Source organism: Microtus oregoni, unplaced genomic scaffold (genome assembly GCF_018167655.1).
Source record: "Microtus oregoni isolate MIOR12 unplaced genomic scaffold, Mior012 000002F_ref0000024, whole genome shotgun sequence".
NCBI lineage: Eukaryota > Metazoa > Chordata > Mammalia > Rodentia > Cricetidae > Microtus > Microtus oregoni.
The window spans coordinates 70000998-70013588 of record NW_024543061.1 but is presented as its reverse complement, the minus strand read 5'-3'; the positions used below and the strand labels follow the sequence as shown (position 1 = coordinate 70013588).

The 12591-nt window shown below is 39.1% G+C and overlaps 1 protein-coding gene across 2 annotated transcripts in view; it reads right to left on the bottom strand.

Moving 5' to 3' along the window:
* Positions 1-1382: 1382 nt before the first annotated feature.
* LOC121434260 (C-type lectin domain family 2 member D11-like) overlaps positions 1383-12591 on the bottom strand; it is a 65652-nt gene continuing 54443 nt past the window's right edge. The window contains exons 1-5 of one of the 2 annotated variants that reach the window (XM_041633065.1): positions 12201-12479; positions 4996-5127; positions 3410-3588; positions 2730-2836; positions 1383-1866 (exon numbers count right to left, since the gene is read on the bottom strand). In XM_041633065.1, coding sequence (XP_041488999.1) covers positions 1722-1866; positions 2730-2836; positions 3410-3588; positions 4996-5127; positions 12201-12276 — 639 coding nt within the window. In that variant the 5' untranslated portion in view covers positions 12277-12479 and the 3' untranslated portion in view covers positions 1383-1721. Of the gene's footprint in view, positions 1867-2729; positions 2837-3409; positions 3589-4995; positions 5128-12200; positions 12480-12591 lie in introns of those variants that run through there. The other variant, XM_041633073.1, reaches the window with a different exon arrangement.

Below are 12591 nucleotides of genomic sequence, written 5' to 3'. Positions count from 1 at the left end.
GTTCTGGAGAGCTCATTCCTTCTGAGCTGTGTCAGTCCAGACAGTACACACACACACACACACACACACACACACACACACACACACACACGTATGTATGTATATATATATATATATATGTGTGTGTGTGTGTGTGTGTGTGTGTGTGTATCCTTAAGCACAAGTAATAGATACAAAAAGAAGTAGATATAAAAGTATTTTTTGAATAGAACACGGAGGAAAGGAAGAGATGAAGAGTTCAAGAGATGCTTCGCAACCTGCTATTTCGTCCTTTTTGGGACTCATCAGTACAGTGTAGCTGCTCTACAAAGATTTTAAATACCTTGGTTTTAGGAGCCAATAGTACACACACTACTGAGTGATTAAGTCTTGAATGCCGGAGGAGTGTAACTCCCCTTTGATGTGACATAAATCCAAGCAAACCATTAAACAAAATGACATTTGTTTTTAAGACGTACTTAGAATAACTGGAAACAGAAACATTGAATACTAAAATAGAGGAACAATTTGACAATGTCCTTAATGTTTTAAATTGGAAAGTATGAAGTAAATCTTAGTGTTAAATACTTTTTAAATTCTTTGGCATGTTGGAACGACTTTTGAAAAGAATATTTAGTGTGTGTCCCCAAATTACAGGATGGTCAAATGGATTCTCATCTTCCTTATCATTAGTATTCTCATACTTTCAGATCCCATGTGTGACACTCCTGTTTCAACCCTTAAGTACCTGGAGTTACAAGTGTAATTAATTATAGGTCCCAATCAAAAATACCCATTCTGCTTGCCTAAGTAACTGGATTGGATTTGGGAGTACATGTTTTTACTTTTCTGGAAACACAAGTAATTTTCTAAAAACACCAGCCCTTCTGCTTTTCATTTCTTCTTTTTCTTTTTTTCCCCTGAAACAGGCTGCCTAAGTGTAGTTTTGGCTGTCCTAGAACTTAATTTGTAGACCAAGCTGGCTTCGAACTCACAGAAATTCACCTGCTTATGGCTCCTGAGTGCTGGAATTAAAGACTTTTGACACTATTCCCTGCTGCTTTTCTTTCCTTCTTCTTTTTTTTTATTTTTTTTTTGTTTTGTATTTTGATACAGAATTTCTCTGGGTAACAGCCCTATCTCTCTTAGAACAGCTCTGTAGACCAGGCTGGACTCAAACTCACAGAGATCCAACTGCCTCTGCCTTCTGAGTGCTGGGGTTAAAGGTATGTATCATCACTGTCCAACTGTTTTTTAATTATTAAAGTCCAAGGGCAATAGCAATAAATTTAAAAGGAGGACTATCTGAACAAAAACTTCATTTCATAAAAGTAGTTCACTAACATTAATTGCACTTTTGGCTTAAGGTATGAGTGCCAACAAGTATTTCAATCTAATCTATATTCTAAACCCTTGGTTGTGCAGTTCTTCAATATGTTTCTCATTTGGATGTAAAGAAATATTCTCAATTCCTTTTTTTTTTTAGATGGACATGCTTGTCTATGTTTATGTGAAGCTTTAAATCTTGGCTGAATGTTTGAACCTGTAGGACACATACCACCTCTTGCCAAATACTTGCTGTCTCAGGAGCACTCTTGGACCTGTTGTCATCAGGGAGGCTGCATGATGCCTGGATGCTCATGTGACCCAGTTGGCAGTCAATTTTTTTATAACAATATTGGCAAACAGGGGATAGAGCAGCAACTGTAGATATTAGGTTGCAAAGCATCTCTTGACAAAGACTAGAAAGAAGCAAAAGGAATTTGGCATTCCAGGATATAGCTGTTGGGCTTGCTACAAATCCATCTCCTGTCTGCATAGATCCTGGCACTGCTGATCCCGTTGTTGTTCAGGTAGGCATATTCTTCTGCTCCTCGGATGGGAACTCTGAAAATAAACCCAAAACAGTAAATCTGCAGAGGCCAGAACTACATTCGCTCTTTAGTGAAATCTTCTCTGTCTCTACTGCTTATTTGTAATATGATCAAAGGCAGAGTCCAGGAAACTCATCTGCACTAGTTTTGTACCTACTGTCTTTTCATTCTCAGGATTTGATTTGAACACAGTACCTTTGACATTCATCCAAGTTGAACCAACCCTTCAATTTGTGGACAAAGAATTTAACTAGTGCTTGCTACCCACTTCAAATGAACTACAGCCATAGGTGGCCTCTCTGAGGATGATTTTCAATTCTGTTTTGAATCATTTCACATATGGAAAAAAACACTTCTTAGTAAATTTTTGAATGGACTTTAATAATGGGCAAGACTGAGTTTATAATGGCTCCATTCAAAGCATCTATGCTCACATTCAAGAACTGTCTTGGGTGCTCTCTACTTAGATTTTAAAGGAGGTTTTTCAAGGATGTGAAACTTCTGCTTCTCTGAACAGGTGCAGCCATACATACAGTGGACTAATGGGTCTCGGGCTGGTCCTTCTGCAGTGGCTTCCTGAGGTCTCAGGACTCTCATTGCCCATCTAAGATTATTTCTACATTACACACAGAACATTTATCAACAACAAAGAAATTTAAATTAGTGACGGAGAAGACAATAGCTACCCCAGATGCCATCATCATGCTAAAGATTTTGAGGAAAATCACACTAAGTAAAGGTTTTGGAAATGATGGCCAAAATACCTCCAAGGCAGTATAGCTGGCTTCACATGACACAGCCTTTCCTCTCTAATAGACAACTCACACACTTCATAAAAAATGATCACAGTAGTAGGAAAGTGGTTTGAAAACATACGAGCTGTTATATTCTGTGTTGTCCATCCACCTCCAAGGGTGCTGTGATGACTCTCTGTGCAGGCCGATCCAGTAGTCAAAGGTCCCTTTGTATCTCTTCAGGAAATTCTGTCATAAGACATGGAAAGCAAACTATGTGTCTCTCTGTTTCAGATGACCCTTGAGTGTCCCCCAACCCACAGCTTTCTCTTTAGGTAGCAGGAGGGTATAAGTGAGGAACACAGACTTTGGAGCCATAATAGCCCTGAGTTCTCAGTGGATCCAGTTGACAGTCATAATTCTTAAGTACCTCATTTGAATTAAAGTACCAATTGTAACTACATATTCTTCATGGCTGGGTGAGTTCCCGGTTAAGCCTGCCCTTGCAGTTATTAACAGTTGTCACCTTCAGGATGCAGCCTTTGTTAGCTTGGAGAAAAATGCTCATCACCAGCAGGTATCTCAGTAAAGTGGCATATCTGACCTTCCAGGTTGACTATGAGCACCACATGAGATAATGTCTCATGAATGTCTGAGGACTCCAATCAGAAATATTACCATCAGTAAATGGCACACAATCATGTGTTCCCCATGTCTCCATCTGCAAGGGGTGATCCTTCCTCATGCTTCATCTTTTAATAGTCTATCTCAAGGCAATACATATTAAATAGAACAAGCTAATCAATTCCAATCCTTTCTTACCAGTTCCTCCATGTTGTCAAATTTAGCTAACTGTGCCTTTAGTTTCATGCAGAAATTCCAACTGAATGTCCAGTTGCTTGTGTCTTCAGAAAAATAAAAACATTTACTCCCAAATCCAATCCAGTTTCTTGGGCAAACAGCATATGTATTTTTGACTGAGTCCTGTTCTAGCTTTTCTCCTAAAATTTAGACAATAAAATGAGTTATAACAAGAATTGACATAGCCTACTGAGCTCAGATGTGAGGTGTGATTTTGACTATAGTTTTCCTAACTTATCTGTAGGAGTCTTCTCCTTAAGATGATGGACATTTAGCTAAAGGCATCCCATCTCAGGCCTGTACCCCAATCTCCCTCAGGTGCTCACTCATAATACGGGCCCAGGAAGTGAGTTCCTATAATATCATCACTTTTTTTGCTTTATGATTGTTCACTACAATTGGGCTGCTAGAGCAACAAGCACCCTGTATGGCCACCTACTTTGACAGTCAGCCTGATAACTTAGATAACAAGGAGGACTATTGGGAAGGCAGTGTACACAGTGTGGACCTGTTGCACTAAGGGATTGCTCAGACACATTAGAGGTCACAGTCTGCCATAGACTAGCAGCTTTCTCTCTAGCTTGACAATAAGGAACTTCCTCCTTCCCCAACAAAGTTCCTGCTCTCTGTCTAGTCTCATTTGGAGGATGTCCCTGGGCCTGGAGCACTGACATTATCTGAAATCTGCCTCTGAACCAGATACCTGTTTTAATACCAGATGCTTGGTTCATCCTTAGCTTGCCCTTGATACAGAGCCCTGCTAAGAAGACTTATGCTAGAAAGTCTATTTAAAGGACCCTACTGCCACAAACCAAGTCTTGTGATAGGACCACACGACAGTATGTCCCCAGACTCCTTAATCCTATGTAAAATCCTTAATCTTTATACTTTGGAATAAAGTTGAGATGATCCACTTAAGTCTGTCTCCCAGAAGCCTCTCTTCATCTGTGCTCATGGACTGTATAAAAAACTTTCTGTCGCCCCTTCTTTATTTTTTTCCTTTCAACTTGGTGGCCAACCAGCCAAGAGAGAAAGAGTACCACCTGCCATATGGCAACAGTACAAATCTTTTATTACACTATTCTGAACAGTGTAATTCTAAAACTCTATAAATTGATCACTTCAAAGACCTTTCATTGAATACTTTTAAAATATAGTTGAACATGGTAATTAACACCATTGGTAGTAGGGGAAGGACATCATCCTGGACATAGTTCTCTTCTCTGTCCTCACAGTTCCTTGAGCTTCCTTATTTGGGTATTGCTCCCCTTGTTTTCTATTTTGAATAGTTCCCCATGGTAGACATATGCCTCCTGCATCTGTCGAGGGGTTGCTTAATGCCATTTTCCCAGGGATGCTGAGCCTGGCCTCCTGCATACACCACAGCCTGTGCTGATCATTCATTGCACATTTCTGCTAGATCATAAGTTCCCAGAGAACAGGAATTTCCAGTGTGTTTTCTCTCCTGCCCTTCACACATTGCCTGGCTCACAGTGCTAAGTGTGGATGTGGACAGAAAGCTGTAGGATCTGGAGAATGTTACTCACCTGGCAATGACAGAGCCACAGAAAGTGCAATCACAGCTGCAGTGAGGACGATGATCACTGCATAGCAGCAGTGAAGCCTAGCAGGAGACACATGGGAGACTATTCTGAGACATTTTCCTTGGAGCTTTTTATCTGAAAAATATAAGAATATCAATCTCAAGAATCTTTCATGGAAAAAGCTGTATTTACTCAGACTCATTAGTAGATTTTGCTTGTACTCCTCCTCTGCAAACACTTACTGAAAGTCCTGGTCTGGAAATGATGTCTATGACTCACGGAGAAGTAGAATAAAGGGAAGCAGAAGTGTTGCCATGTAGTCTTCCAGTTATTGAACTAAGAGCTAATAAACAGATTAGAAACAGAAAGAGTGGAGATCAGGATGAAAAAGAAATAACAACAAAAAGAACACCTGTGGAGTTAGTTTCTTGAGAATAGACTGGTTAGGAACTCAGGATGGCGAGGGGTGCAACCCACACACTGAGACAATGGGGATGTTCTATTGGAAACTCACCAAGGCCAGCTGGACTGGGTCTGAAAAAGCATGGGATAAAACCGAAATTGCTGAACATAGCGGACAATGAGGACTGCTGAGAAGTCAAGAACAATGGCACTGGGTTTTGATCCTACTGCACGTACTGGCTTTGTGGGAGCCTAGGCTGTCTGGATGCTCACCTTACTAGACCTGGAAGGAGGTGGGAGGTCCTTGGACTTCCCACAGGGCAGGGACCCCTGACTGCTCTGGTGTGAAGAGAGAGGGGGAGTTGATTGGGGGAGGGGGAGGAAAATGGGAGGCAGTGGTAAGGAGGAGACAGAAATCTTTAATAAATATAAATATATATATATATATATATATATATATATATATATATATAGAATAGACTGGTTAGGACTGAGAGAAACATTGTGGGGGTTGGAGGTGGCAAGAATCAGCAAGAGGCTGGAGATATAGAAAGCTGAGAAATTAGAAACAGTTGTTGCTCTTATAGAGGACCCAAGTTTGGCTCCCACCTTCCACATGGGACAGCTAATGACTGTCTGTATAACTCCTCTTCCAGTCAAAGAGACAGGTATGTGTGTACACTTCTGCAGGTCTAGTGTTAGAGATGCAGAAGTTGGAGAGCCATGGGTACGAGACCAGCCTTGGCTACAAAGGAGGTTTGAGGCCAACCTAGATCAGTTTCAAACACCTAGTAGGTAAATAAATTAGTAAAGACATCCATAAATATAACAGAGCACATTAGAACCTAGTGAGTAAATAAATTAGTAAACACACTTAAATATAATAGAACACATTAACATAATTAATGTGTGAAATATGGGAACATTTTAAGAAGTTTTCAATATTGCGTGAAATAAATTAATATTAGCACAAAATAACAAAAGCTCTCAGCAGGCTAGTAGTTGAAGGAATTCTTTCCAACACATTTATGGATATAGAACATTTCAAAGAAATAAGCAAGGTCTGTCATTCTTATTAACTTGATTTTTATTTCATGCTTATGGTTGATTTGCCTGCATATGTGTCTGTGCTGCAGAATATTTGTATACTGTGAAGATGTGTCTCTGTCAAGGCCCTTTTTGATTGGTTTAATAAAGAGCTGAAAGGTCAATAACTATGTAGGCGAGAAGGGGAGATTTCCTTGGAGAGAAAGGAAGGGGAGGAAAAATCGAGATGCCAATGAGACACTGAAAGTGTTTAACATACAGAATGAAAGCAAGGTAAAAAATTAACAATGCAAAAGATAGGTTAATAGAAATGGGTAAGTTCAAGATCTAAGATCAAGTTCAAAACAAGCCTAAACTAAAGCCAAACTTTCATGATTAATAAGAAGTTTCTATGTCATCATTTGGGAGGTGGAGGGACAAAGAAAGACTCATTTTATGTCTGTGCATGATGTGTATGCCTGATCCAAAAGGAAACCAGAAAAGGGTACTGAATTCCTTGGAAATGGAGTTACAAATAGTTGTGCTGGCCATGAAAGTACAGGAGACTAAATCTGGGTTCTCTGCAAAGGAAGCCAGTACTTTTATCTATGTTTAACCATCCAGCACAAGATAACCTCCAAATTGTATGAAAATACGAAAGTATTAGTCTAGCTGAGCAACTTAGAAAAATCAAGAGGTCAAATTTGCAGAAATGACACCACCTAATCATAGAGGGGCAGAAACAAAGATTTAAGTATGTTTTGGCTTCTGCCTACCCTCTGAGGCAATCTGTATCACATACTAAAACTCACTTCTCCTACCTTCTATAAAATGCTACCCAAGAATGAATCCAAGGACTATAAAACTATCTGAGGAAAAGAGTAAAAAAATCTTCTGTGACCTAGTGGTGAATAAAAGTGTCTCAGTTATAATACCAATATCCCAATACACATTATAGAAAATGGAACACTTGAATTTTGGGCTAATTTTAAAAATCTCTCTTTTCTGAGTCTTTCAAAGGGAATTCAAAAAACAATATTTGCAGGACATAGATCAAAAAGGAGTTGTATCCTGAGAGTTGTGAGAACTTATTGTTTTAAGAGAGAGAGAAAGAGAGAGAGAGAGAGAATAAAAAAGGACCAAATACTTCAATACTGACCAATTAAGATCATGTATTAAATATGTTCAGCTTGATCAGGATTGAGAAAAGACAACTGGAAACAGAACATCAGTTTATATAAATGAGAATACACTTACTATAAGTCCTGGCCCTGCTAGCCACATATTCCCCCAAGAGAAATAAAAACCCATATTTCCACTAAAACATAAAATATACATATAAATATTGACAGTAACTCTCGAGAATCTTAGAAAAAATATAAAATACTTTTTAAAAATCACATCTGGAATCAAGCCAAATACTCTCTAGCTTTGACAATGTAAATCAATATTACTGAGCACTGTGGATGGGGCATTCTAAAGGAAAACTTGGAGCATATGCTTGAGCCTGAACCTTACTGTGCCCAAGTGTTCCTTAGGCTTAGATCCTCCACAGCTCTAGAGTAGTGAGCTCTGAGCTAGTTGTCTTGCAGCCAATCTTGAGAATCTGATAACAAAGCTGGGGTTTATTTATGTCTCTCCAAACATCACTAAATTGTTTCTGCTTTAGCTAATCTAATCTACCAGTGTTCCTGTTGGCTTTTCTTAACCTTCTGCAAAATAAAAGCTAATGTATTTCAAGCTGCTTTCAAAGTTCTAATTTAAGAACTGTTTGTCGATCAGTGGTGCTTGGAACATAACTCTGAGGTCAACTGTTTATTCTTGACACACAAGTAACACATGTGGACGCCTACCAGTCTGTAGGATCCATGGGAACAGCAAATGTCTGGAAAAAACAAATATCAGGAAGGAGTGTCTGGAAAGAATCTGCAATGTGCCTCAGGGAATTTGAGTGGAGTTATAAATCTTTATTTCACTGTGATGGAGACGTGAGCATATGTCTGACATGAGAATACATGTCCAAGTCTTAAGAGGACTGATGCTTAAATTAACAAGAAAGACAATGCTTAGGATAAGAGGATTGTAAGCATTATATAACGTCCTTTGGATTTTGACTACCTACAAAACTCTCAATATTCATATTTTGTTGTTCATATTAGATAAAAATTCTGTCTATGTGTTGCTTTAATTGGTTAATGAATAAACCTGTTTTGGCCAGAGGCTTTACAGACTAGAGCTAGGAGGGAAAATTAAACTGAGTCCTGGAAGAAAGAAGGTAGAGTTGCCAAGACTCATGTAGACCTCTGTTGCAGGAGACAGATGCAACAGAATCTTGCTAGTAAACCACAGCCATGTGGCGATATACAGATTAATAGAAATGGGTTAATTTAAGATGTAAGAGCTAGCCAGTAAGAAACTAGAGTTAGTAGTGCAAGCAGTAATTTAAATAATAAAGTTTCTGCATGATTATTTCAGAGTCTGGACAGCCAGGAAACGAAGAAGTGGCCTCCATCAACAAAAAATATCTTTAGAAACTCAATTATCATTATTTCTATTTTTTTTCTTTCTACTAAGGTGATACTCAAGGTGTCCTTTAACCTCTCCCAATAAAAACCCATTTGTTTCACTGGTCTTCTGAAGGTCGGTTCATCTGTAAGTCATTTTTCATCCTTTCTTTTCTTCTCTTCTATTTTTTAACATTTGAAAACAAGGCATTTATTACTGGGAATTGCAAGTCTATACAAAAATAAAGAAAAATATGTTAAATTCTCATGTACTCACTACCAACACTGGTCTGCATGTGAGAAGTCAATTTTCATCGGTTTTGTATTCCTCTTGTCACACCCATCCCCAAGATTACTTCTTTAAAAAAATATCAGATTTCTAAACACCTTCAAACTTGAAATGTCTACACTTACCTATGATTGTTGAGTTTAGAATTGTACTGAAAATCTCTCCCAAATTCTGAATTAATAGTCCATACGCCTAGCCATTCCATCTAACTGTCAAGCAGTGTTATGCCCTCTGTGCCTGATTAATTTTACTCAGCATGTCACTCAGGTTTATGCATGCTGTCACAAAAAAATGTCATCTCATCTTCTCATTTGTATATAACACAGTTTTCCCCATTTATTCACTGATAGATGAAGGTGGGTTCTATGGGCTGGTTATTATGAACAATGTCACAATACATACATGGGAATTAATATCTATTACAGGTCTTGGGAGAGTAAAGAGGAAAAGGGGCAATATTTGCTACAAAGAGGTATCAGCTCTGGCATCAAAGGCACAGTAGGATAGAGTTCACAATAATGTATAGTGTTCCTAAAAATAGCTGAGGGAGTTTTTAATGTAGTCACCTTAATGAAACAATAAAAGTGTGTGCTAAGTGTAAAATATCAATTAAAAAAAAAGGAAGACAGAAAAGAAAAAAAGAACCAAACTGTAAAGTTTGGGATTGTGCTAAAGAGCAATACGTGATATGTCTTCTAGTAGAGATTTCAAGCATCTATTCACCCAGATTTCAGTAGGACTTTACACCAGACATTTCATATACATTATCAACAGCAAGATTTACTGATAGTCGTTCATATTTACAGTTGAATAAAATCTAATACTGTTCATCTTGGTACATAAATGGTGTAACTTTTTCCTTTCACTGGGTTCAAACAGGATTTCATACCAAACATTTCATATATGATATCATCAGCAAGATTTACTGGTCATCCTCTGTATTTACAGTGGTATAAAATGATACCACTTGTTTCATTCTGATACATAAATGACAATTTTTTGTCCATTTTCTCATACTGTATATACATGCATCTCCTTCTAAAACCTAACGCCTCCCATAGCACAGTTGTTGCATAGCTTTCATGTCATATTAGGAAACAATAATAGAAATGATCTCTCAAAAAACAAAGAAATGAAACATTGCTGATCTGGTTTTTAATTTATTTTTTTAAAAGTGGCAGGAATCTTTAATCCCAGTACTCAGGAGGCAGAAACAGGTAGTCAGATACCTGCATTTGAGACCAGCCTGGTCTATAAGAGTGAGTTCCAGTACAGCCAGGGCTACACAGGGAAATGTTAGGAATCTTTTTTAGATGAGCCTCTCCACGGAAGCAAATAAGTCCAATCAGAGCAAATCAAAAACGCCCACGTTGAATGCAATGCTCCCGAGTGGCACCAAGAAAGCCTGGCGAAGGGAGAGAGAGAAGTGGAGACCACATGTACAGTCTCTAAGGGGCAGTTTAAGTAGCCTGAGGGCGTGGTCTTGACCTTCCCTGGGGAGGAGTTACCATTTGGCAGGCCTTCATGACACGCCCTGGGGAGGGGTAATTCTTGGTAGAGGGCTTTCTCAGAGGCGGAGTTTGGACTAAGGCAACTCCCAGGGGATGGAGCTTGAAATGGAGTTTCTGCCCAGCATTTCAAAATGGGTGCCGGGGGCTGAGATGAGGCCCCCGATTATAATTTTCCAGAGTCTTTGAATAAAGGGGTGTTAGGGAGCTAGGAAGCTTTTGACCAAACAAGAAACCCTGTCTTGAAAAACAAAACAAAGCACAACAAAACAAAAAGCCTGCTTCACTCACAGAACCAGCTATGGTTTCAAATGAGAGACAAGAGACAAGTTACAAGTTGCGGAATGCCTCCGGTTACACAACATTCACCCTTTGGACAGAGTCTCCACATTTGTATCAGGTGTGTTCCTATTGGGTAAGTGTTTATTTTCAAAGTCAACCTTGCTGGGGCAAAGGAAACAGGAGTTATCAGTCAGTTGGAATAAAGTATGAGACTGTCTCAAAGAATTAGTCAATCAGCAACAGACAGAAACAGCAGCAGCAACAAGAACAAAATAATTAATAATAATAATAATAATAGCTAATAATAATGTTTCAGTTAGGAGAATACTCGGCTTAAGTGATTGGTGTTAATATTTTGTCATTAATTTTAAATTTTCGTAAATAGCAGTCTTGTTTTGCCAAAATCCAGTATCTTTTCCTAAATGAAAAAAATTAACGTGAAGGGACAGGGATGAAGAAAAAAAAAGATAAAAGAGTGAAATATATTGAAGCATAGACATTTTTAAAATGCAAGAAACACAATTTCGCTTTCTTTCTGAAGACTAAAGTAGAAAACCCATTATATTCCCTAGTATAATTTACTAGAAGCTTAAAATGCAGAAGATTTGTTCCTAGGTGGGGTAAGCCTGGACCCCAGGCCTCCAGCCTACTCATTACACCCTTTTCCATCACAAGGGATCTACAAAGCAAAAGCTTCAGCTTCCCAGCCACCTCTTGTCACTGTGCACAGTGCAAAGCTGTTGTTTGAATTTGCCCTTGCTGTGGTACTTAAAGAGCAAGCATTTTCCACAGGGACTTGGTGTGATTCACCAGAGTGTAATTTACCAGATCCCTGGGAGAAGAGTGGACTAGCAAGCTAAGAACAAAGAACAACAACAAAAAGAAAAAAAAAGAAAAAAAAAAGAAAAGCCTTCACTAAGGCTTTTGTATAGCAATTCACTGTTCATTTCTCTTGTGTGAGAACTATTTAAGTGTTAAATATTATATGCTCCAATAGAATAACTAATGTAAAAACCTCTTAGCTAACTAAACTCCTGTCTGCTAAACTCCTGTCTGCGTTTTCTGGTTCTGCAGAAACCCACTGTGGCAGGCTCACAGTCCTGAGGTTCTACTCCTCTGCCCTCTGCTTCTATTCCCGTCCCTGACAAGCAGCTCTCTGCTCTTGTGGGTCCATTCGAATATGCATTAAATACATACCGATCTCGCCTTCCTGCAGTCTGTCTGTGGTACTGAACATGCCCAAAAAAGCCTCTGCAGGCTCTGCAGCACTCATCTCAGAGCTGACAAGCTGAGTTTCAGCTATAACAAGAAACTGAAAACGTTGAGAGGGAAGAAATGCCCTTTATGCTTGGGCGGTTCCACTCGGTCTGGTGTCAGCAAGCTTCATGCCTTGGCTCCCACACAAAGGGGAGTGGTGAGCCCCATATTGCTGCAGCTGTGAAGTTTGAGGAAATCATTTAAGAAGCAGGCACCAGAGCCAGGTCAGAGGATTCTGTGTGCTAAAGATCCAGAGACTGAATGTCTGGGAGACAAGAATCAGAATAGAGAGAGCTGGAGACACTGTCCACAGTCAATGAACACATTTCTC